We start from the raw sequence: 27310 nt of genomic DNA, 5'->3' as shown, positions 1-27310 counted from the left end.
ACATCAATGAATGAAATGCCCTTAAAAATTCTATCTGGATTCCAAGATGTCTGAGGGGCTAATGGAGGAGCCTTGCTGAACTACAGTTCTACTTTGATGCCCAGGCTGTTAATTGTTTGATCTCTAGATCCAATTGAAGGTACAATCCTTTGAGAGGTCTACTAATTTCCACAAGTGCCATGTGAGCTCTCTTAGCTTGGGCTAACAAGTTCAAAGAGCCCTTTGGGGCCATCAAAGATTAAGATGGATCATTTTCCTCTTTTATGTATCCTTTATTTGAACTGTCTTAAAAGACGGTAGATTTCTCGGCGCCCAGGATATTATTTTGATTGCCACGGAGAGGGCTAAGTTTCTAGTTCCTTTCTGGTTTTGCAAGCATTTTAAACATCCATGGCTCAAGCAGATGGTGCCAGCAGACAGTATACAAAACCTAAGTAAATCAACATATCAAAAAATGTACTACACGTTTTTAAAATGTATGTATGTACTTGTCTATTTATAGAACAGTGGAAGAAATAATTATATACAACCTGCCCGGCTGTCCAAAATGCAAGTCTGAGCTGTCCTTTAACAAGCTTAATATAGGTTTGTTTCTTTTTTAAGAATAGCTGTTATATTGCATATTAATAAATACAGGAAAAAGGAGAACTAACCCTGTAGAGGGGGTGGCATTTGTCCTTGAAACATGGTGTCAAACGAGCATAGATTTGCAGGCTATAGTAATAACTTGCCAGCTGGAGACATAAAGCAGAATGTGACTGCTTTTCAAAGCACTTGTTGGCATCTACCACCTAGGAGATTAAGAACATACATGAAAGAATTAACAAGTTTATAATAAATGCACAATCTTTCTAGATGCTAGTCTTGACCTATAGTTTAGAAACAGAGCTGGCTACATGGGCTTTTGTCTCCCCTAAAGGAGATTTAATAAATCCCCAAAATGTACATAACTGGATCAAAATACCCCCTGTATTTCATTAGCTCCTGTCTTGATGTAACCTCAAAATATCACTCAGCTATATTAAACACAATTCTGATCTTTTTATTAAAATACTACCTTCCAAGTTTGTCAGACACATTTGAGTTAATAGTGTGCAAAAAGCTCAACAAATTTTAATATTAAGATGTAAGGCTCCCACCACCACTCCTGGCACAATAGTTCAAAAACATCTGGTCAGATTTTCTTCAAAGTTATCCGTCCAAAGCTGGATTTTGTGGAGATCAAGCACGTGAATTTTAAGCCAAAAGAAACAGGTTTCCAAATTATAAGCATGCAAAATACTTAAAGGGCTAACATCTGAAAATACACACATATACAAAAGGTAAACTTACCTGTGGTAATGCAAGCAGGTAGGCAAGAGATAAGGTCATATCATTTGGTAAAGCATCACTAGCCAGTTGTAACAGAACTGAAATACATGGGGGAGGGAAAATAAAGCTTTGATTACTGATCCAATTGCCCTTCACAGTTCACAAGTGAAATATTTACATTGTAACCATATTTTTAGACTCTAGCTTGAAGCATTCTATATGTGTTAAATTAAACATTAATCAATGCAATCCAGGAAACGATAATGTGTAATTAAACTGCAATCCTGATTTATCTTAACTTCCAGACAAAGTACTTATACATTAACCAAAGAAGATGAAATATTGCAGTAACAGACATTAAAGCAAACTGCGAAAACATTTTCTGTTCTGATTTACAACTAAATCTGTTAATTAAAAGAAAATCAAGTTACAAGAATTTAAGAAAACCAAGCAGAGGAATAATACAAAAATACATTGTTTTCTGAAGCTCAGTCATCAGATTCACTTGTATTCTGCATACAACAAAGAAATCAATTATTAATAAGCTTATCTTTAAATAAAAAGGCAACATGGTAACACATTATTTTAAAGGGAGACCTGTAGAATTAAGTATTGATAAAGAACAAGAAAATTAGCTGGTCCAGACTACACTTCTAAAAAAATAAGAAAATTAGCTATTTCACTAATAATTATATCTGAAACCTGTTTGCCAGCTGATGAGATACCAACAGACAGCAGAGAAATACTGGTTGTGATCCAAAGTCCATTGAAGTTCATTAGCACCAATGTACTAGCAATTTTCAAATAAAATACAAAACTTTCCTTGCTAGAGCTTTCCCATCAGTGGAAAGGAATCATTGAGCTTCTAGGGCAATGGGAAAATGAGTATTGTTATGAATGTACTTCACCTGACAAACTGTAGGTATCTCCAGACAGGACAAGCGAAGTCCTGACTCTGAATCTAAAGAAAATTTCCTGACTTTCCCACTTTTCTACCCTGTGAAGCAGGTGACTGGAGAGAGTGCACAAGGAAAACCCAGTGTTCAAAATTCCAAAAGTAAATCTGCTATCTCCCTTTCAGGGCATTTACATTTCCAATTTAACTGTCTAGGAAAAAAAATCTACGAATCAAGATGTCCAAAAAATTCCACCAATGAAGGTCTGCAGCCTGCCATTTGCTCTTGTTTGGAGGCATATACAGTAGTTAGGCCTTCTGATCTTAGGTTTTAATCAACAAACAATAAAATACCACTAATACAAAAAGAAACAAGTGTTTAATCAATAAAACATAAGAAAATACACAAAAAATAGTTACTGTCTTCCACCTAAGGACTTCAAGGAAATGCACAGGAATTTAAATTTCACGGCTTATGGGGGGGAGCATGTTCTGTGCTTCCATACCACCCCTAAAGAGCTCAGTAGGGTTGCCAGTTTTGGTTGGAGGTATTCCTGGAGAAGTCATCACATGACAATCTTTAAATAAAGATTAATCTTTAATTCTCAGAGACTCAGGCCAATCCTGGAAGGTTGGCAAGTCTAGCGCCCCTGCCAATTATTGGGTGGCCTTCTGCTCCTCCTTGCCAACCCTAGTACAGGTCCCTGAATGACTTGTGTAGCTAGAGCAGTCATGCAGAGTACACAAGTGTGACTTCTAAAGTGCGGCACATATCTGATTTGTGCAGATTCAGTTGGTGTGAACTAAAGGTTCTCTAGTGCACTTTAACTAGAGATATTTGAAACATCAGAGATTACTTGGAGTATACACTACGGTAATAAGTAATGTATGCAACATATACATTATATAAAAAAATCCCTAAAAGTCCTGATTTTCTGTCATCTACATAAAATACAAAAATCACTAAAATAAACTGATAAAAATGAAATTAATAAATTCTCATATGGTTTATTCTTCCATCATTAAATCTCAATATACTTCCCCATTTTACAAATGGGACTCCTGAGGCACAGAGGCGCTGGGAGTTGCCAATGGTCACCGAGCAAACAGAGACAGTCAGAAACAGAACCCAGGTCTCCTTGTGGAGTGCTTAATGCATTAGACCACACTAACATTGTGTGTACTTGTACTTCATTCCTGCTCACTCTTCCCCGGTGAATTCTGTAGTGTCTGCTTCAATTTTTTAAATCTCCTCAAAGCTAATACAGTAAACTTCCGATAATACGGCACCTTTAGGACCCAGTGGGTGCTGGATTATCAGATATGCTGGACTATTGGAAAGGGGGTTTATGAGGGGTCTGGGGTGGAGTTTAGGGGGGATGACACCCCAGACCCCTCATAGCCCCCCCCTTCCGATAGTCCAGCTCTGCCCCAGGAGTCCCTGATTCAGCCGCTGCTGATCAGTTTCAGCAGCAGTTGCTCTTGGGGACGCCTGCTGCAGAGCAGCTGGGGTGCTGCCAGGTTGGTCCCGCAGCCCCCAGGGGCAGCACTACGGGACCAACCCGGCAGCACCCCAGCTGCTCTGCCCCCGGCTTCCCCGATTCAGCTGTTAGTCAGTTTCAGCAGCAGCTGAATCGGGGAAGCCGGGGGCAGAGTAGCTCCAATTGTCCGGCAGCCAGAGCACCTCTGGGTTCCTGATGGTGCTGGACCATCAGGAGTGCCGGAGCATTGGATTTTTACTGTATTTAACCCACTCAACTTAAATAGTTTTGATACCCATTCACAGTTCTAAGGATCATGTGCAAATTTTTGTAAACATACTTTTGTAAAATGTGGATCAAACACTGCAATGAAGAATTATTAATCTGCTAAAATCACATTTATTTCCTCAATTATTTTCAGGGTGGGAGTTTAATTTCACCAAAATATATAATATTGACAACCCCCTGCATGTCCTACTGCCTGCTTCTTTTTACAGCCATGCTCAAAATTTAGGTCTACCAAGCTACATCTCTCAGGGGTGTGAAAAAACCGCTACACCCTTCTTAACACCCGTTGCAGTTGCAGTTCAGTCAATAGAAGAATGCTTCCATCAACCTAAGGGTATGTCTACACTTGCAGCCTATTTTGGAATAGGGCTGCAAATGTAGGCATTAGGAATTGCAAATCAAGCCCGGGATTTAAATATCTCACGCTTGATTTGCATCTTCCCGGCCGGGCGCTATTTTTGAAATTTACAAGCCCGGAATAACTGCTCGCGTCTACACACGGCAGTGAAACGGGCGTTCGAAATAAAGCCCTCTTTCGAACTACCTGTTATTCCTCCTGCAATGAGGTTTCACTGCCGCGTGTAGACGCGAGCAGGTATTCCGGGCTTGTAAATTTCAAAAAATGGCGCCCGGCTGGGAAGATGCAAAGCAAGCACGAGATATTTAAATCCCGGGCTAGATTTGCAATTCCGAATGCCTACATTTGCAGCCCTATTCCAAAATAGGCTGCAAGTGTAGACATACCCTAAGTTATCATTGCTTCAGTAGGTGGAGTCCCTACAATTAAGGAAAAACCCCTCCAACTGCATCTACACCACAAGGTTGAACTGACATAGCTACAGTGCCATAGCTATGTTGTGACAGTCCATGTAGTAACATGGTGCCTTAGAGGAGATGGAATATGCTGTGATCCCCTCTAATCCTAGGATCACTCCTGTGTATTTCAGCCTCTCCTTGTGCGCTTCTCATCCCAGGGGCATGGGATTGCTTGGGTGGGTACTTCATTTATAATGAGAAAGTTTGAAAGACCATATATAATTGCAGGTTGTCACTGGACTATCATCAAACTGCAGCTGTTGGGATGTTCTCCCTCAGATGCAACATGCAAGCCTTTGGATGGCACATGACAACAGAGCTTGCTCTGGTGGCACCACACCACAGGTACTAAGACCACAGATGTGGTCAACAATACCTATGCTAATAACTTGGCTTTTGTCAAGCACTTTTAGCTCTGGCAAATTATTTTGGCTAAACTTAACGTGTCCTAGATCCTGTCTGATATCTAACAGAGTTCTTAACATTGTCCTTGTTAAAATCTGAACGTTGTTACTTTTGCAAACAAGGTTATTTGCAGTGTTCCCTATGTTCAGGGCAAAAATTACAACAGTAAGGCTAGTGACTTCCAAGTGAATTTATAAACATTTTTTTATTATTCTCTAGCTGTAGAGAGACAGGTATTCTGGGTATATTTTTTTCTGAGAGACCCCTCATGAAGCCAGAACATGAATGACTAATCTTTGGATCTTTTTTCAAAATTTTGTCCTTAATAAGCCAAATGTCCAGGTACATAAGCACCATACGCCCCCATAGTTAACTACTCAGTAGTCCCAAGCGTTGTGTGAACAACCATGACACCAAAGCCAGGCCAAAAGGCAGACTTTTATTCTTTTCAGGCTCCTGTAACCTACCCATCAGTGTTATGCCCAATTGCTTTTAAGGGCTGAATTCAGCAATGACAGCCACATGCAGTTTTCTCCTTCTTTTGTCCTTCTTTTCCCTAAAGTTTCATGGGGCTTTAAAAATACATTATTGTATATAAAATATGTTTATAGTGCTATATATTTTTATTAGTGAGGTGGAAGGTCAAAGAAACTTGCTTTCCCTTGGACCGGAAAACGGTGAGGATTGTGGTCATTCTTAAACCCTTTAGGAGTTGTTTCTGCAATCTTAGACTAGTTCCCAAGAATAATACGCTCCCTTACTGGAAATCTGAGATGCATATGAATATATCACCACCACATGTGAATAAAAGAATCTTCATAGTCCTGTATACATAACAGGTAGCCTTCTTCAAACTATCATGATTGCTCCTAAACACTACATTGTGAATTTTTCTAAAGACTACTCAAGATTAGGGGGGCCCAAAGATACAGAATTGGGCTATGACTGTTTTCTGGTCATATGAAAGTAACTAGAACTAAATCTTTTCCCTTTCCCATCAACTGGCTATGTCAGAGTGATGCTCTTCATAAGACAATAAATTTCCTGAATTGTTGTGTTTTGAGTGTTTTCGAGAGGAGCAGTTTCATGGGATTCCTCTGAAGTGGGTCTTCCATCTCTTCTGATAATTCCAAACACATCTGTTGTCAAAGTAATTTGATGTCATCAGGGTAAAAAGTCTATAGTTTCCCTTTAAAAGAGAGATTTTCCTTCAAGGATACTGTAATCCTTGAAACTTGCTCCAAAACTTTTATGAAATTTTTGCTCATTAAGGACAAAAACTGTCACAGGATCCTTCATGGATGGTGTTTTCACAATTTGCTCTTTCTGAATGCAGTCAGACAATAGACCCAAACATATCCTATCTGAACCGTTCTGCACAATGGTGATGCAATTTTAACACTAGCTGGGGCTTTCAACTCTAGGTCTCAAAGTGGAAGCCTACGTTCAAGTAAAGGAGGTATGGGGAAAGCTTGGAATCCTTCCAGGCTCTACTTCCACTCTGTTCAGCAGCTCTTCAACAACCCAACATTAGCACTATTTGAGGCACATCACGCAATACCCAAGGCTGTACATCTGTGATCAATTGTTCAACTCCTTTAATGTCACCTCTCATCTGCAAAGGATTTATATCATTGTAGTAATCAATCCCACCTTAGAACATTTCTTGAAGATACTACTGAAGTCAACTGACATTTTGTTATAGACTTAATGGGGAATTAATCTGAACTAGAACAATGTAACTTTTCTGCAACCAAAACAACAAAAATTGGAACGGGTAACACCAAAGATCACTACAAAAATATTTTGAAAGACAAGCATTTGCACCATGCAAACCAAATGCCTGTCTGGAAACCACAAAGCAAGACTGGCAGAGTGAAAGTTGCCAATATAAGTGACAGAGAAATCAATGCCCATAAGAGAGACCTATCTTTACCATTCTGTGTATAACATCTGTCTACAAAGCTAACTAGGCCTCTTCCCCATTCAAGATTCCTATCCTTCACCTCCTACAGGTTTTACGGTATTGAGTAAATTATTAGTCTGTTCTACTTATTTTAACCATTGCTGATTTCAGTTTTTACTAAAAGTAATGTGCACATATTTGTAATTACATAGGTCATCACAGGCACCATTTTTATACAAGAGTGAAACATCTTTCAAATAATGTGTTACCATTCTGCAACCACTGCTGATAGTGCCGTGAACTAAGACTTGTAGCTACATTAGTGTACTGGAAACTCATTGTGGGCTAGTGGGCCATTTTACCAGCTGAGGAAGGGAAGCAATGCCAGGCTAAATCCCCATCTCTTTATGGAGCTTGCCTTAGTTTATTAGTCAAACACAAAACCATAAACAGTACCAAAAATAAACTACTAGAAAGAAAGCAATGAATACTCTGCAGTCTCAGATTGTTCTCCTTTCAATATAAATAACCATGGCACAACACCTGGGAACTTGTGCTGATGCAACATCTAAGATAAAACAGGCCAACAGGACTAAACATAAGAAAGTGTGAAGGGAACCAACCTGACATCCTCCTAGTATGACCATGCTTAATGTCTTTTCCTAAATCATGGCTCTGCTTCATACCTTTAGCTGTTATCAGTAACTCATGGAAATAAATCACGTATCCAGAGCTAGATAATTGTATTCACTTTGGACACTGCATGATAGTTACATTTTGCAATTAAAAATGTATGGTTTATGGAGAGAGTTTCACTTTAAGACTTCTCACATTTCATATGATCTAACACACTCATTTTTCAGATTAGAACTCTCCACAGAGTACAGCAATAGACAGACATCTTCCTTCAAAGGACAGTAACAGCTTGCAAATATTGAAACAGTTCATTTCTTAAATTAGCAGGAGGCAGGTACAGGGGGAAAGATATATAATCACTGCTAGACAAAAAGTGGAAAAATACTAACATGACAATGAGTCACTTTTAATGAAATACAGAAGGTAAGAAAGGTTGCAGAAAGACAAGCTTTTGAGCTCCAAATAATTCTTCTGGTCTCAGGAAAATAAGCAGAGTGTCTAAGCCACTAGTAATCAACCAGTCAATTGTGATGGACTGGTCAATCCAGAGGACTCTTGCAGTAAATTGTGATCTCTGGTGATATAGAGGGGCTGTCGCTAAAGTGGCTTCTTACCTGCTCCAGCCTAGCCAATGTGGATCAGTGTGTGTGGGGGAAGGATGGGCAGGGGTCTCAGCGCATTGCTCCTGCGTCCAAGCACCATCTCCACAGCTCCACTGGCTGGGAACATGCAACTGGTGAATGAGAGCTGAGGCAGCAGGGCTGACAGGAAGGGGCAGCTTGCAAAGCCACGTGCCTCCTCCCCTTAGGGGTGCACTAGCTCTTTCTGAGAATGGCACAAGGCCATAGAAGGCAGAGTTCCTGCCTTAGTCTTGCTTCTCCGCCAACTAGGAGCTGCCTGTGGTAAGTACTGCACAGCAGGAAGCCACAGCCAAACCCTGAGCCCCCTCTCCCAGAGCCAACTCCCTTCTCCTGCACCCCAAGCCTCACCCCTGGTCCCCTCAGAGTTAACACATGTATCCCCTCCTGCACCCCTAAACCCGACCCAGCCATTACCACCTCTCAGAGCAAGCACCTCACATTCTCTCCTGCACCCACAAGACTGCCCCATCCAGAGCCTTCTCCTGCACATAAACTCCCTCCCAGAACTTGCATTCCTCACCCCCACCTGGACCGCAACTCCTACTCTATGTTCAGCCTAGATCCATTCCTGCACTGTGAAATCCTTGGCCCGAGCCCAAAGACCACACTCCCTAAACCAGAGGTGGGCAATAATTTTTGATGGGATGACCACTTCAAGATTTTGGAAAGTGGTTGAGAGCCACTCTCTTCCAAGATATTAATAAAGGAATTGTGAGGTGTGGAATGGAGGTTAGGTGCAGAAAGGAGCTTGGGTAAGGGATTGGAGTGCAGGAGGGAGAATGTGATCTGGGAAGGAGTTTGGGTGAAGGAGACAGTTGTGACCTAGGGCAGGGGACTAGGATGCAGGGTTTTGGGATGTGACCTACGCTAGGAGGGGATTGTGATCTCAGGCAGGGGATTGGGGTGCATGAGGGAGCAGAGGGTTTCGGTACGTGGGAAGGGACCAGAGGGTTGAGGAAGGGAGGGGCTGGGGAGCCAGAGGCAGGCTCTGGCTAAAAGGTGTTTACCAGAAGAAACCTGAGGCAGACTGTCTGCTGCAGGCTGCTCTACATTGCTCCACTCTGGGCATGAGAGGGAGGGGAATGAGGAGGGAGGGAGAAGGCTTGCTACACTGCCCCTACTCCCAGCAAAACTTCGATTCCTATTGGCCGGAAACTGAGAGATTGGCCAATGGGACCTAAGAGTTTTTGCTGGGGGACAGGAACAGCATGAGAAGTCTCCATCCCCAACAGTCCGGAGTGGAAGATAGCTGGCTTTTTAAAACGTGAACTGATCTCTGCCTAAGGTTTCCGGCGAGGCAGCTGCAGGCTTGATCCAGTGGCGTGGCTGGCTGGATTCAGCCTCCTGGCAGCCTCTTGCCTGCCCCTGCCCTAAACCAAACTCAAGTGAGTGAGGGTGGGCAAGAGTAAGCAATGGAGAGAGGTAGATGGAGTGAGCAGAGTAGGGACTCAGGGAAGGGACAGGACCTCCCTTGGGGAAGGGAAGCATAGATCCTGGGTCACCCTTTTATTCAAAAAGTGACCTGGGGCATAAAAAGGTTGGTAACCACTCATCTAAGCAGAGGTTGTAAAGTGATTCTTAAACATAAAGGCATCCTCACATACTGTAGAATAGGGATGTAAAGTTCCATTTAATTAGTTAACTAGTTAAACATTATGTTTAAACCGATAACCAATTAAATGGGCGGGGGACAATCTCTCCCTACGATGGCCAGGCTGAAACAGCCCTCTGCCCAGGGTTGGCAATGGGTTGCTCCAGACCCTGTTGGTTAACCGTAACCAGTAAGCATCTCCTGGTAAGGGTGATGCTTACCAGTTAACCATTCACATTCCTGCTGTAGAATGCCTCTTAAAATGAAGTAGGTAATTAAGAGTTAGCCAGCAGCAGAATGTGCTACAAATTGTTTTAACAAGCTTTAAAACCAGCATTTCAAGTCCACAGCTTTAAATGTCTAGCACAATTATGAATTTAAATTCCCAGGTTTTTCTTTTGAAAATGAAGTTGTAGATAACAGACCTTCATAATGTCTTATGCCATGTGATTAATGGGTAGTGTGAGAATAAATGTTAAGCAATTGTAACTGTCAGTCACCCTTCTCTAGTTAGCAGAGAGGAACAGTTTTCTAGGCCCATGGTAAAGATGCATCAGGCACACTGCTTGTGTCTGTATCTGATGTTAAAGCAGAAAGAGATCAGAAAGATCCTTGTGATTCAGCATAACAACACTGTTGCTCTTAGGAGTAATTAGAATACAGATTGTGTTAAAAAGAAAATATGATGAATGATTAAAAGTTTGTACTAACAGAAGCTTTGTATTGGAAGTAGACAGATACCTTACTAGGGCAACTATATCCTTTTTCCCCATGTGAAACAATTATGTAGTACCTGGGGAGGGGGAGTGAATGAGTTTGGGATGTGACTGTTTGGAGAAAGATAAAAATTGAAGGCTCAGCAGTTTTAGATTCAAAATAGTCAAAGAAGGGGAAGAAGAAGCTGGAAGACTCAGGGGCGCCAAGGTACCATCAACTGAGCCCAATATAAGACAGACCAGTGCAGGACATACGTATGGCAGACAACCCTTTACAGATAAAACTTAAAAAACAACAAGTTTTTTGGTTGTCCAGAACCAACATCCAACACTTCAGTCATCTGAAGAAGTGGTCTGTGCCCACGAAAACTGATGATACCATCTACATATTTTGTTAGTCTTTGAGGTGCTACCAAACTATTTGGTTTTTTTTTATATTTTTTTCTGTTACAGACGAACTCAGCTACCCCTCTGAAGCTTTACAGATAACACAGGCTTGAAATTACACTGGGAAGGAGGCACTAACATACTGGTGTCAGATGACCAAAAAAAACCCAACTTCCAGATAAACAGGTGTTAAACAAAACTGATGATGAGTGATTAAGAGCTGACACAGCAAAAATCTATAAACCTGAATGGGAAAAAAGTCCTATGAAAGATGGGGTGTTTTGCACGAATCTCCAGGTCTTGTGTTATCAATATTGGAGCATTGGTCTGAACTCAGAAATGCCTGGCCAGTGAGTTAATGTGAGCAACAAACTGATAACTTTAAGCTGTGTCTGTGTGTGTGTGAGAGAGAGAGACTATGCATATAAAAGAATAATGTTCAGGGCCGGATTAAGACCTTTAGAGGCCCTAAGCACTGAAAAGACTATGGTGCCCCTCGATATGTAATTCAAAATAAAAACAATACTATACCGTAAAATCGCGGGGTTTTTTTGGTGCCCTGCTTTGCTGGTGCCCTAAGCACGTGCTTAGTCTGCCTATTGGGTAATCCAGCCCTGATAATGTTACATTGTCAATAAATGTGGCATTTTCCCTTAACCCCCGAAAAAGATCCTGTGAAATTCTCAAGTAAATCACTGTGCACATTTCCTTTGAGAACAAAGATTGAGCAGTCACAAATGAGGTGATCACTTTGTGAAAAATGTTCACCTGGGATGACATGGTATTTTTTACCCTATTGTTCTGTGAAATTTCATTTGTAAGTGTAATGATTGGATTCATCCAGATTGGTGTTGGTGCATTCGATGCACTGAAAAAGGTACACCATATGTTAGGATATGCATGTGTAAGGCTCAGGGATATTGAAATGTGTGTCATGGAATAATGATCATCATAGCAGTGGAGTAGTAATAGAGATGTAGCCGTGTTAGTCTAGTCTAGCTGAAACAAAAAACAGGACTATGTAGCACTTCAAAGACTAACAAGATGGTTTATTACGTGATGAGCTTTCGTGGGCCAGACCCACTTCCTCAGATCAAATTGTGGAAGAAAATTGGCATGACCCATTGGTATATATGGTCATGCCAATTTTCTTCCACAATTTGATCTGAGGAAGTGGGTCTGGCCCACGAAAGCTCATCACCTAATAAACCATCTTGCTAGTCTTTGAAGTGCTACATAGTCCTGTTTTTTGTTTCATAGCAATGGAAGTGTGTCTGCATGTTTTTTCATCTGTCGTTCTGAAAGGGTTTTAGTGCCACTTCGATTTGGCATCTCCTGGTCTTTGGAGAGCTTACTTCTGATGGCAAGGCCAGAGGGCTGTTTGAAAGTCAGAAGAGGGGGTTCAGGAAAGATCTCTTTCAGGAGGTAGTACTGTATGGATTGTAATTGTTTTAGGATACCCATACGGGTTTCAGTGTAGAGTAGTAGATGACAAGTAGAGAGAGGTATGTGGACATTTCCCCCGCCATATTGAAATAAGTTCTCTCAAGGTATTTGAGTAGCCTGTTCCATGATACAATCTATTTCCTTGTTGAAGTGTCCCTACTTAGTGAAGGCAGTTTTAAGTCTGTTTGAATCATTCTGACTATAGTCCCTATATATATTTTTAATTTTGATGAAGAGAAGTTTTAGGAATCCAGGAATTTTAAAAACAAACTAAGCACTAAATAAAATAGTGAAAGAAAAACTGTAATTCAAAGGTCACTGTAGCAAAGTTGCAAAAGATATGAACTCTAACTGCAACAGATTAACATACCTATCTGCAGACAATCTGATGGACATTTATTGCACTCCACTACTTCTCAAATGGTGTTTGTGGACACAGAAGTCCACAGCTATTTCTGTCACAATGGCCAAACACCATGAGCCTTCTAAAAGTGACACTTTCTGATTAGAAGTGAATTTATAACTTTCTTCACAAACTGGTCCTAACAAATCCAACCCATTTTTCTGCACCCTCCAGTGATCGGCCTCTCAGATAAATTTTACATTGTTAGAAATTAAATAATGATGAAACTTGTAGAACACACAAAAATATCACTTTTGGATACTATACTGCATATATGAACACATAGAATACACACACACACATATTATAAATAAAACCCTTGACACACACAAACTTACCTTCTGTAGCTGGAAATAGATCCTCTCCTTCACTTTTTGTTTCTGCTAATTTTCCTGTCCTCAGCAATACTTCTGCAAAGCTTTCTGAAGAATTGTGTTGGTATGCAGCATACGCTACTTCAGACTTTTAAAAAAAAAATCAGTGTTATATTGTTTAAATTTTTTTTTTTTTTAAAAAACTCATGTTTAATATATCACATAAGATACAATTATATAATTTGATGTCATTACTTTTTTTAATCTACATAGTTTTTCTATTGCTGTATAACATCTAAAATCATTCTCCTGTTAACTTGCTTTATGATGCTATGTTAAATGAAACCTTCGGTCATCATAAGCATTGTGAAATGTAAACTGTGTAAATCAGGGGTTCCCAAACTTTTTGACACAGGGACCAGTAAATCCATTCACGAGCTTTTGAAGGACCGGTAACAGTCATTGCATAATCATTAAGCAACTGATGAATATTCAACTAAGTTGTTTCTGGTCCACCCAAAGCCTCCAGTGCCAGCGTTAGCAAAGCTTTTGATACAGTCACTCACAATATTCTTGCCAGCAAGTTAAGGAAATATGGATTGGATAAATGGACTGTAAGATGGATAGAAAGCTAGCTAGACCAGGGTTTCCGAAACTGTTTACTTTACTTGGAACCCATTTTTTTTTCAGTACTTTTTTTTGCATCCCAAAAATATAAACTCATATAAAAAAGAATTAAAAATGAATACATTTTCAGTGTTCCACCCGACTGTAACCTCCGCCCAGCCTGGGCCAGGGCTTGGGGGACCCGGCGCGCCATGGGCACTCCAGGAGGCAGGAGCAGATCGGGGGTAGTGTATCTGGCTAGGAGGGAGGATGCAAGGAGGGGTAGGGTTGCACGGTGTCCAGTTCTGTACCAGATAGTCCGGTATTTGAGGCTTCTGTGTGGGAAACAAATTGAGAAAATACCAGATATATAAAATGTCCAGTATTTTCTAATTAGGTAAGTTTTATTATTATTAGGTGTATCAGTCCTTAGCTGCAAACTGCCTGGCTGATAGATGTGCTCAGGCTGTGTGAGTGTGTCTACCAGCCAGGCAGTTCGCAACTACTCGAGAGAGGTGTTTGGGGGGGGGGGGGAGGGGCAAAATGGAATCCCCGGGGCCGGACTCACTCATGTGCCCGGGTCTGTGTTACTTGACACAAAGCAAGCATGTTAAGTCTACATGGAAATGAGAGAAACAATATAGCATCAACAAAGAATGAATAGCAGGAAAGAAGAATGTTGTCCATTTCAAAGGGATAAATTTCAAAGGTTTTCTGGATTATAAGGAGGAAAGGGAACCCTTAGAGATCCATTTCACTAAAGAACAATAGTGTCAGAGGAGAGTGATTTATGAAAAATCTGGATCCTGATTTAAATCAATAAACTGCGAAAAGTCAGTGGGTAAGAAAACTGCTTTAGGCAAAGGACGGTAGCATGCTACTTATGTGTTGGTTCTTATAAGATGTTATGCTTTTGTTTTATTTGCAGCCAATTCTTATTCTGCCTTCACTCTATAAGAGTTAAAACTCCGTCTTCTCTAATAAACTTCTTTTTGTTTTACCATAAGTACATCTGAGTACTATTAATATTGATAAGCAGGGCTCGACAAATAATGCAACCTACTCGCCTGTGGCGAGTAGATTGCAACCCGGAAGAGCCGGGTTCCGGCGATTTGCGCATGCACAGAATGATCTGCATATTCACAGATCGCCAGACAGCACGGCTGGCGAGTGGGGCTCGCCGTAGTTCAGCGAGCCCTTTTGAAAAGCATGATATGAATTCTTAGTTGAGCTCTTTGGAGATAGTGGACTTGGTAGTCACAGTAAGCGTCCAGTGATGGAGGTTGGATATTCCAAGGGAACACTCTTCCAGGAGAGTTGGGTTGCATGAGGGTAAAGCTGGGCTGCTACAAGGTAAAGGCTGGCAGAATCCTGAAAAGTTTGCTTGGTGTTGCTAAGTCTGTTCAGGTGCTGTCACCAAGTTTAGTGCCATTAAATCTCTCTCTCTTTCTCTCTCTCTCTCTGTGGCAGGGGGGTTACAAGGTCATCCACAGTTCTGAACTCCTCAAGCAAGTGCCACAATCTTTTCTAAATTCTCCTAGTGAACAAATTTTAACTCTTAAAGAATTTTAAAAACTTACTTCTGCAACATATGGATTAACAATTAGAGACTCATAAAAGGGATGACAGCCCTGCTTTTCCAATGCAGCATTTGCTTCGGAACTGCTTTTTAATACATCTCCAAATTCTTGGCCCTGAAAGGAATAAGAAGAGTTAAGCCAACCAGGTGTCAGCCCTAGGCCAATTCACTTGTATATTAGTAGAGATTAAAGAGCTTGAAATGTTTAAGAGTTTATCTGGAGTTAAAACTTAATGGAGAGTAATGGGATGTTACATGCATTGTTTTTTATTTATCTGTATATCACCTTGTTTGCTTATTACATGATATTTACATTGTGTAACTAAATAATCCATCAAAGGAGAAAGAAGCCTCCTGGAATGCCAGGGAAGAATTTTAAGAGGAAAGTGCTACTTTCAAAGCAAGTCGTCATTATGTGTGATGGAGAGCGAGAAATGACATTCAATCATCAAAACAAAAGACCACGGTCAGTTTGTTCCCATCATCTGAAGAAGTAGGTTGTGCCCATGAAAGCTCATGATACCATCTACATGTTTTGTTAGTCTTTAAGGTGCTACTAGACTATTTGTTGTTTAAGTTTTTTCCTGTTACAGATTAACTCAGCTACCCCTCTGAAGTTTATTTTCTGTGAGACGAAGCTAGAAGTATGGATTCAAGGAAAGATTATTTATCTCTGGACTGCCTGGACTCACCAGGTGCTACACAGAGATCCCTCAGAGGCTAGCTGGTTATCCTGAAAAAACTTGGGAAACTGGCAGCTTATCATATCATTGTCACCATTTGGAACTGCAATCTGACTCACCTGCACATATATTTTACCTGCTTAAATCTCTCAATACTCTGATTTCTGTTTCTAATCAACCTTTAGTTACGTTAGGATAGAATTATCTGCCAGCATGATCTTTGGTGTAAAATCTAAAGTAAGTGACTGGTCTCAGACAGGAAGCAACATAAATGTGATGTGATTTTTGGTATAAAAATCTTTTATCACGAAGTCCATTTTGCCTAGGTGGCAAGATAGACTAAAGAGTCCAAGGGAACTGTTTGTGACACCATGGTAAAACAAGCATAGTAATCTATGAGTTCACATTTGCAACTGGCTTGATGTGTTCTTAATTCAATTTCACCCCCAGTTTGGGGTATCTGCCTATTTTCTGACAGTCTGGGGTACGCACTCCTGGTTTTGACCCATTCCAGGTAGTGTGATACCTAGTAGTAATGAAATCTTGTTTTAAGGCAGGGCTGCTCAAAACACAGGCTGCTTATAGCCCGTAACCCGTTTGTTTGTGGCCCATGGTGCGGTTTGGGTTTACGTAGGGTTCAACACGCAGCTTGCAGGTGGGAGCCAAAACAAAAAAGTAGTCAATATAATGGTCTTCTGTTGACATGCGTTTTTGTAGTTAAAATTCCTGGACTGTCATTGCTTATTAAAAGTGCTGTCATATGGATGGAAATCAGGTAAATATTGCATTTTATTAATATCAGCACAACTGACTTAAATGGGGCCTGCATGTTGTGTAGTCTTGCCTTAATCTTTGTATTCATGCCTGTCAGTGTGAAAGAAGCTATTTGCATACATATTTGTATGTACATGCAGCCACACTTAAGTTGCGGACCTAGGCATGTGCTGTGAGTATCATTGTGGCCCCCAGGGCTTCCAAAGTTGAGTAGCTCTGCTTTAAGGTCTAATAAACAGTCTGATATTCAGATGGGAGGAGTTCCTGCAATCATCTCTGTGCATGGAACCCATGCAGAACCCGCTGAAGTCAATGGGGCTCAACCGACATGGAAAGAAAAGTGTGAATGGGAACTGAAAAAGAATAGGAAGGTAAAGAGACTGTTTATATTTTAATAGAAAGTGAGACACTATGTATTAATGGTGCTTCAATTGCTTATAGCTCCCACAACAAACTCCCTGAAATTTTACAAGCATTGGCTTGTGCTTGCTCTCCTTTAATGACACAACTAACGCTAATAAAATAAGAGCAACAACAGTATGCATTTTGCAAAAATAAAGTGGTAAAATATAAGAAAACATTGCAAATCATCCATGGGTCTTTAACGTTAGCATGACTGCCCGTGGTTCTAGTGGTTCAAGGAGCAGAGCTGCAGACTTTTCTAGGCAGAGAGATGACCAGTGACTGTGTACTGACCCCCCTTCCCCCAGCACTACCTGTGCAGTTCTGATTGCCCAGGAACTGCAGCCAATAGAAATTGCAGAGGCAGCATGTGTGGGCCCAGGAAGCGCTCACTGTACAGAGCCGCTTGGCTGAAACTTGGCCTAGGGGCCAGTCATGTTGGCTGCTTCTGGGAGCAGCACAGAGCGAGGCTAGGCAGGGAACCTGCTTTAGCCCAGCTGTGTCCTCTCCAGCACCTCAGCCCCCTCCACACACACTCCAACTACCTGCCCCAGCCCAGAGCCCAAAGGCCTGCCTTGAACCCTAAACCCCTCATTTGCTTGCAACCCAGAGGCTGCATGTCCAGCTGGAGCCTAAGCTCTTGCCCCAGCCTAATGAAAGTGAGGGTAGGAGAGGGAGAACAATGGAGGGAGAAGAGATGGAATGAGTGTGGGGGAGGGCTGAGAAAAGAGACAGGTCAGTTGGCAGGACATCAGGGAACGGGGCAGGGCAACGGTGTTCAGTTTTGCACAATTAGGAAGTTGACAACTCTATGTTTATCCATTAGCAAGACCATACAGCATAGCAGAGATTTTTAGTGACTTCTTACATGTAATGGACGAAGATAAGTTAATGACCTCTTCCACCACTGTCCATCACTGACTGCATGCAGCATTGCTTTTGTTGTTGTAGTTGTATTAGTCAGAACTTTCATGGTTTTAGCGGTGGTCCAGTACAACAAGTCAGCAGATTGGCTAGAAGAAATGCTGATATCGTCCTGTGAGTTTATGCAACAATACACAACAACTAATATTAGCTATAACCTCAGAATTATCACTGCAATGAGTTAATAAAGCCAAATGCCTAGAATGAACACACAGTGGCATAAAGACATACTGATAACAGTTTTGTTAATGAGTTAAATTATCAGTCTCATTAAGCAGCAAGCTAAACACAAGCAGAGTTACAAATAATGTTGCACTTTTTAATCTAATACCTGATTTTTTGATTAATAGAACACTCTTTTTCTCATTAAATTCTAATCTCATAATATTGTGGATAACAGCCATTTACATTTTGAAGGTTATGAAGGTGTTTATTTTGCTCAATTAATCCCACAATTCTGTTGATATACTGAAGTTTACAGTAAAGGGAAGGTTGGGCATACTGGCCATTCTTCAACATCTTATGAACAGTCTTAACATACAAAGTCAGGATTGCGTGGATTTCCAAGGAGCACAACTAAACCATCCAGTTTCTCGTAGGAGACTCTTGTCTTTACACCCTTCACTGGTGAGAAATTTAATCTTTTTTCCCCTTGGAGTCACCCAAACTAGGGTTCTCCCGCACCATCCCATTCCATGTTGCAGATCTACGCTACCTGCATTGATGGAAACATACTGGCAAGCTATATGAATGCTCACAGATTTGAAATTCTGCATGTGGTACTTTGAGGCATTAACCAAATAAAGCAATTCTCACAAGCTGCAAATGGATCTGTGTCAGATATCTGCATATTCTGATTTTCCACTCTTCCCACACTTACACATGTTTAAGGCAGACACCTGCATCCACACTCAATAAGGTCAAGTTCAGGTCTGGTGTTTCAAAATATAGGATATGGGTTTTGCAAATTTGAATTACAGGGTCAGACCTCCCTGAAACAACAGGTTTAAATTAATACTGGGTATATCTGCAGTCATTTTGGTTACTAACTCCTGAGAGTTCTGTGCCAATTCTGTCCATGTTTTACACAGCTTATATATTTGAATATAAAACAGATTTCAGTATGTTGTAAATAATGTAATTATATTCCACTGATGATAATCACACATATGTACACTTTTATACATACATTTTGCTCATGATGTAATGGCTAATATGTTATGATGGTTATTCCCCACAAATTATATTACATTGATAACTATCAAAAGAAAATCACTTTTGTAAATTTATGCTGGTAGAAGAATATGAGCTTCCAGTTTTCAGCTCAGAAACTTGAGACAGAATTTTAGACACTGAACAGGGACTGACAACTAAAATGACATAGGTGAAGTTTTGAAGTTAATACTTCAATGGGATAGGATTCCACTTCTAATCTATTTTATTCTCTAGCATCTTTAAATATAGTACTGTATACTTCAGACTGGCAAACTGATAATCGAAGTGACATAATAAGATTATTTCCCTCAGGTTAGGATCCAATTTCGAATGTTTTGTACTGGAAGCCAATATGTAACTATGTAGGTTAACTAATGAGCCCAGACCCATTGGTTAATCATGTAGATGGTTATACTTTCACATCCCTACCAAGAGCAGCAAATTATTTTGTACTTTAGGCTGCTCTAATATGCCTCATTATTTTAGATTTTTTTTAAATGTACAAAAAAAACCCAGAAGACATTTATCACCAAATCTACCATTATCATTAAAAAGGCATCATCAACTGTACTGCCACAACATTTGTAAATGTGAGCACTCCCTGGCAGATTTTGCATTCCTGTTAGCTCTACAGACCCAACATAACTAAGAAAATATATTCAGAAGTCTATTCCTTCTTAGAAAGTCCAATGAATATGGAATCCCATGATACCATTTTTTCTAGTTACTCAAATATAGAACTTTATTCATTCAAGGTAAACAAAATGTGTTGCAGCCCACCAATGGATTACCTTGATGGGCTGCCAACCCATAATCTGGAAAACAAAATACTAAACTACAGCTAGTAGAAGTTTTGAGTCCTTTAAACAGCAATAATGCAAAATGTAATTTTTATAGGATGTTTGCGAATTATGCATCTTCTGCAATTTATCTTTAAACACCTTGCTTCCACTGACAGCACCAATATTCTTGACATTGCAAATTTCTCATGTGCTAAAGTCCCACTGCATCGTAATTACATTTTCATATTACTTAAAATAATTATTTTATTTATATATCTAACAGCAGATGTAATGCGTGTTTTAAGTATTAAGCAGATTTAGTATAAAGTCAGCCCTCGTTTATGCGGAATTACTTACTGTGGTTATCATCTCTCCTGTTCACATGTAACACAGCATTTTGTGGCTAAGCACTGTACTTTAATCTAATCATATTAACTATAATAATCAGAAATCTTCTTCTTGAATCAAGGCCCTAATTTTCTCTTTGAGATTTTTTTGTCTTTGAACACTACTAAATTAGGCATTGAGGTAATTACAGCATACCACAAGAGTGCAAAGGGGAACTGGAGCTTAATAACCAAGGTAATTGTCGAGGAATTCCTTTCCTTCCTGAACATAGCTCTTCCAAGAATTATCTGAGCTGAAAAGCAACGACGGTAATTACGTTATCTAGTCCAGCCTAACACCAATGAGGAATTCTTCACAATATTTATTGTAATGCTTCGTCGACTGCTATTTTTAAATGCATAAACAATGGTGTTTACAAAGGAGCCATAAGATCATGTTCCCACCTATGTCATCCTAACATACCCTGAGAAGAGGGAAAGAACGCTTCTATTCACTGTGGGAGGATTGAAAAAAAAATAGTTACCTGTTCTGTAACTGGTGTTCTTCGAGATGTATTGATCATGTCTATTCAACATAGGTGTGCGTGCCTGTGACATGCAGCACTGCCACAAGTTTTTCCCTAAACAGTAACTGTAGGGGCCAGGGACCTCAGCACTCCCCAAAGTAGCCATATAGGGCACGCTCTATAGGGCATCCCAGACCCCTCCCTTCTAAGTTCCTTCTTGCCGGAACTATGACAGAAGAGATAGAGGAGGGTGGGAGATTGAATGGACATGAGGAATACTTCTTAAATACCAGTTACAGAACAGATAACTGTCTTTTCTTCGTCGAGTGCTTGCTTGTGTCCATTCAACATAGGTGACTATAAAGAGAGGGGGAAATGGACAGAAGGCGTAGAGGAGACATCCATTAAAGAACCCCACTCAAGGCCAAACTGGGACCAGAACCGGCTGCACTTTGTGTTCTCTCTCGTTGCAAATAGGTCCACTAGGGGACAGCCCCAGTTGCGGAAGAGGGAGTCAGTCACCTCGGGGTGGAGAGCCCACTCATGGTGAAAGAAGAACTCTTTGCTGAGACGATCTGTGATCGCATTCTGAACCACTGGAAGGTGATGGGCTTCTAGCACAATGCTGTGCAGGACGCCAAACCCCCAGAGTCTCATAGCCTTCTTGCAGAGCTCTGGGGAACCTGCTCCTTCTTGCCTGTTTATGTAGTACATGGTAGCAGTGTTGTCTGTGAGGACGTACGCCACCCTGCCTGTGAAGTGAGAAACATCGCACACTTGTTCCTGATTACTCTTAGCTTTTAAGTTTCTGTAGAGCAATTTCTCCTGAGCCAACCACATGCCCTGGGTGCGAGGGGTCCCCCTGTGGGCTCCCCAACCACAGTCTGAAGTGTCAACTACTAGCTCTCTCAAGTGCAGTTGAGGATGGTATAGGATGCTCAACATGACTCAGTCTAGGCTCATCCATCAGTTCAGGGCTGACAGAACTTGAGGTGGGACCCTTACCACCCTTTCTAGAAAGTGCTTTCCTGGTACATACACTGAGACCAGCCACACTTGGAGGGACCTCATTCTGAGCCTGACATACATGCAAGCAGCCATATAAAATATTCCAGAATCTGCTGACACTCATGCTGTGGTCATAGGGGCATCTGTGAGTTGCTGAATGAGAGCCAGCAAGGCCTTGAATCTCTCAAGGGAGCGGTGCTCTGGCCACTCCTATGAACTCTATCCCCTGAGTTGGTACCAAGAGGTACTTTTTCTTGTTTATCAACAGGCTAAGCCAGCGGCATGTGACCAGGAGGAGACACATATTGCAATGGACCTTTTGCCTCCACGGGCCCTTAACGAGCCAGTCATCCAGGTAAGGGTATAGCTGTATACCCTGACCCCTCAGGTATGTCAAAATTGCCAACATGCATTTGGTGAAAACCTTGGGTGCAGTAGAAGGCCCAAGAACAGGACAGTGAATTGGTAGTGGGTCTCCCAACTGTGAATCTCAGGAAGTGCTTGTGACCTTCGAAGATGGCGATATGGAATTACACATCCTTGAGGTTGAGAGTGGCATACCAGCCCCAAGAATTCAGATGGGGAATGATAATGGCCAGCAAGACTGTACAGAACTTGAGGCAGACCAAATATTTGTTGACACCCTGCAAGTCCAATATAGGTTGTAGGCCCCCTTTCACTCTGGGGATCAAAAAGCAATGGGAGTAAAAAGCTTTCTTCTTGAATTCTGGCGATATCCTCTCCACTGCTTCCACCTGGAGCAACTAGGATAGCTCCTGTTTGAGAAACTACTTTGAAATGGGTCCCTGAAAAGGGATAGGGGATGAGGGTGATGTGGAAGACAGCCAGAGAGTGTAGCCATGCTAAGACAGTGGCTAAGACCCAACAGTCCATGCTGGGAGCAAGGAACAAAGCCTGAAGGAGAACAGGCAGGCAAGATCTTGGGAGTCCCGGGGCGCATCCTCAAAAGGAACACTTGCCCTGGGGTTTTGCCTGGCTGGTCAATTATTGGCCAGGCAGGGGATGGAGGCCTTGTCTCCGCTTGGAGGGCTTCAGGCAGAAAGGTGCTCTCTCCTGATGGGCATACAGGCTCTTTTGTTGAGAGGATTGGGGCTTAACCCTTTTCCTCACTGACCCTGAGATGTAGAGCCCTAAAGTTTTCAAGGTCATATAAGAGTCCTTTAGCCTGTGCAATTTTGTGTTCGTCTGTTCTGCAAACAGGGCCCCATGTCAAAAGGCAGATCTTGAATGGAGTTCTGTGCCTCCAGAGATAGGCCCGATACAAGAAGGCAGGCTACAAGCCTCATGGAGATGGTGGAAGCCAAGCAGTGAGCCACCAAGTCCGCAGCATCAGACGCTGCTTGCAAGGCCGCCAGCACCATGGAGGACCCTTCTTCAATCAGGGCCTTATAACTCAGAGGGAAGCTATCAGCAAAGAGGTCTCAAATCTGGCCATCGCCTGTTTCAGACCTGGCAAACAAGACCTGGTGGTTCGCCACCCTTAACTGAAAGCTGACTGAAGAATAAACCATTTGGAGTCTTTATTTTTGCGGACGAGGGCTGGCTTGCTCTGGTGCTCCCTTGGGAGTTGGGTGGCAAGTGGGTGTAAAGGTAGTCATGTTCCCCTGCCCGGACAAAATACTTCCACTCAGCACTCTTGTCTATAGGCAGGATGGAGGAGGGAGTCTGCCATAGTATCTTGGCAATCTTGGTGACTGCCTCATGCAGAGCCAAGGCCACCCTGACAGGCCCTGCAGGACCCAGAACCCTGAACAGCGAGTCGGAGATCTCTTGCACCTCCTCGGCCTGGAGGTCCAAACTGTTAGCCACTCTTCTCAGGAGGTCATGGTGGGCTCGAGTCCTCCTGGGGCACTGACGGGGGAGAAGCCACAATAGCCTCATCAAGCAACAAAGGAGGCAGCCAGGGCCAGTTGGCCTTCCTCAGGAGATGGGGGCTGACCACTCACCCCAGCTGTCTGTTGAGGGAGGGCTGGTGTCCCCGTGCCCCCTTGAGGCCTATAAGATCCTGGTGGCATTGAAGGGGCCTGGGATGCTCCAGTGACTGAGTTGGTAAGCTGGGGCTGTACTGGAAAGCCCCAGGGGAGTTCATGGGGACCACGGTACCTGACACTGGGACGGTGGTGACAGCATGACCTGGGATAGCACCAGCGGTGCCGATGTCAATGGCACTGAGGATGTTCCAAGCACCATCCCTGAAAGTAAGAAGGAACTGAGGGAAGGGCCAGAAGCACCCTATATAGTGTGGCATGAGTGTGCCACTCCAGGGGGGTACTGGTCAGGGAAAAACTTACGGCACCGGTGCATGTGGCAGGCACACACCCCTATGTTGAATGGACATGAGTAAGCACTCGAAGAAATTAAAATTAGCAAAATGTGTGAATAATCTTTTATTGGAACCCTTGAGATTGTGAAACATAATGGAGCTATGCCCATCTAGTGATAGTTTTATCAACTTTATCCAAATAATAGTTGAAACAAAAAGTGTTAGCTGATATGTTGCCGCATACAATGGCAACCTCTCCAGAGAGTCTCCCCAACAAATATATACTGGATACTAATTAGCTCATCTCTGGAATCAATTGGATTTTTTGTCTGAATAAACCTTAGACAGCAAAATCTGAAATACACGTGTATTTGTATAAAATTAATTACCAAAATAAGAGGAAATAAATAAAATCCAAGTTAGCAAAAACCTATTCTTTCAAAAGAACATTCAACCAAACTTCTAACTCAGCTCTTAAAAGAACTCCGTCCAAGACATTTTCACCTCCTTGATATTTAGGTGGTTCCTAGTCTTTCATTTTAGGGGACACAAATGTTCACATTCTATTGTGCTATTGTTGAAGTTATGTTGAAGCTGTAAGCGTGGAAGTGAAAAGTAGGGTAACACATTCCTTTTTTTAAAGGGCATTTTAAGTGAAAAATCTTAAATTACAGAAACTAGTCTGAGCTTCACAGATTATAAACTTCAAAATCCATTACACCAAATGTATAAGCAAATATAAATGATACTGTATATAAACTGAAACAAAAGTCAGTTTTAAGTAAGAGCAAGTATTTCTATCAAGTATTATTATCAAGTATTACACACATCACTTATCTACAGAGGAAAAAAGACTGTAAGCTGTCGAAACTCCTACCTGCCACATAGGGCCACAACTGTGGTACCCTGAACTCAACCAGCAATATCATCAATCTAGCCAACTACACACTCAGCCCGGCAGAAGAGTCTGTCCTATCTCGGGGACTCTCTTTTTGCCCCATCACTGCCACAAACATGATACAGTTCTGCAGCGATCTCAAAGTCTACTTTCGCTGTCTCCGACTCAAGGAATACTTTCAACACAACACAGCTGGTTACTTCTGGCAGCAGTGCACGGACACACAGATACCCTCCCACCAACAGCACAAGAAGAAGAACTCTGCATGGACTCCTCCTGAGGGTTGAAATGACAGTCTGGACCTATACATAGAATGCTTACGCCGACGTGCACAGACAGAAATTGTGGAAAAACAGCATTGCTTGCCCCATATCCTCAGAAACAACTCTGACATTATAATCAAAGAGGCTGATAAAGGAGGTGGTGTTGTCATCTCGAACAGGTCTGACTCCCAAAAGGAGGCTGCCAGACAACTCTCCAATACCACCTTCTACAGGCCACTTTCCTCAGATCCCACTGAGGAATACACTAAGAAATTCAGCATCTGCTCAGGACACTCCCTACACAAGCACAGGAACAAATCTACACAAACACACCCTTCGAGCCCTGACCGGGAAGATCCCAAACCTGGAAATCCTGGATGCTCCATCATCTCGGGCATTGGCACTCTCACTGCAGGACTGTCTGGATATGTGGACTCAGACCCTATGCCACTAGCCCTCACAGCTATCTCCAAGACACTACTGATTTCCTGAGAAAACTACAATGCATTGGGCATCTTCCAGAAAACACCATCCTAGCCACCATGGATGTAGAGGTTCTCTACACCAACATCCCACACATAGATGGAATACAAGCTGTCAGGAATAGTATCCCTGATTCCACAGCACAACTGGTGGCTGAGCTCTGTGACTTTATCCTTACACACACCTATTTCAGATTTGGTGGCTTGCAATTCACACTTATTGATATCCAGGCTGGGGGGCCATCCAATGTGAAAGGTGCCTGCTGGTGGAATCTCTCAGGCAGCAGGTGGGAGAGCTACAGGAGGTGGTGCTAGATTGAGGAGCATCCAAATCCATGAGCAATTCCTGAACAATGCTCATGTGGAGGCAGCTGAGGTAACTGTCCCAGTACACAAGACTGCTGACACATCACTAGTGGAGGAGATAGCTCAGGTGACACTGGCAGCTGGTTACTTCTGGCAGCAGGCAGTGCTCCACCCCTGCTCCAAGCCCTCCTGCTGTGGTACTAGGAAACTGTTATGATCTTCTTGATACAGGAGATAAGGAATAACCCCCTACAACAAAGGAGGAGAAGCCTCGTACCCCCAAGGATGGGAGGTCTGCTGCCACCACAGCAAATAGGAAATATAGGGTAGTGGTAGTCGGAGACTATCTTCTGAGGGGGACGGAGGCGCCCATCTGTCACCCTGAAACTTCATCTCGGGAGGTATGCTGCCTGCCGGAGCCCATATCCGAGATGTTATGGAGGCATTATCAAGGATTATCCCGCCCTCTGACTACTTACCCCATGCTACTCATCCATGTGGGCACAAATGATACTGCGAGGTGTGACACTGAGCGAATCAAGTGTGACTACAGGGCTCTGGGAGTACAGGTGAAGGAGTTTAAAGCACAGGTGGTATTCTATTTGATCCTTCCTGTTAACAGTAGGGGCCCGGGCAGAGACAAGTGCATCCTGGAGGTGAATGCCTGGTTACGAAGATGGTGTCACCAGGAGGGCTTTGGCTTCCTCGACCATGGGATGCTATTCCAGGAAGGACTGCTAGGCAGAGACGGCATTCACCTTTCAAGAAGGGGGAAGACCCTATTTGGACACAAACTGCTAACCTAGTGAGGAGAGCTTTAAACTAGGTTCGACGGGGACCGGTGAGCAAAGCCCACGGGTAAGTGAAGAACATGGAAACCTGGGAGACGGGTCGGAAATGGGAGGGAGCGTAAGATATAATGGCAGAGAGAGAGGGGAGTCAGGGCAAAACTGGGAGGCAAGATCAAATCAGTATCTTAGATGCCTATATACAAATGCGAGACCTATGGGTAATA

General features: G+C 42.3%; 1 protein-coding gene across 5 annotated transcripts in view; it reads right to left on the bottom strand.

The window, feature by feature from the left end:
• The window catches only part of NBAS (NBAS subunit of NRZ tethering complex), a 341233-nt gene that overhangs the window by 162872 nt on the left and 151051 nt on the right, over window positions 1–27310 (bottom strand). For 4 of the 5 annotated variants that reach the window (XM_075923472.2, XM_075923474.2, XM_075923473.2 and 1 more), the window contains 5 exons: window positions 18149–18316; window positions 15423–15536; window positions 13261–13384; window positions 1333–1409; window positions 654–791 (listed from right to left, as the gene is read on the bottom strand). In XM_075923472.2, the coding sequence (XP_075779587.2) occupies window positions 654–791; window positions 1333–1409; window positions 13261–13384; window positions 15423–15536; window positions 18149–18316 (621 nt within the window). The remainder of the gene's footprint in view (window positions 1–653; window positions 792–1332; window positions 1410–13260; window positions 13385–15422; window positions 15537–18148; window positions 18317–27310) is intronic. The other variant, XM_075923475.2, reaches the window with a different exon arrangement.

This window comes from Pelodiscus sinensis, chromosome 3 (assembly GCF_052426305.1).
Source record: "Pelodiscus sinensis isolate ZL-2025 chromosome 3, ASM5242630v1, whole genome shotgun sequence".
In the NCBI taxonomy this organism is placed as follows: domain Eukaryota; kingdom Metazoa; phylum Chordata; order Testudines; family Trionychidae; genus Pelodiscus; species Pelodiscus sinensis.
The sequence above is the reverse complement of the archived record's forward strand: the minus strand, read 5'-3'. Positions and strand labels throughout refer to the sequence as shown.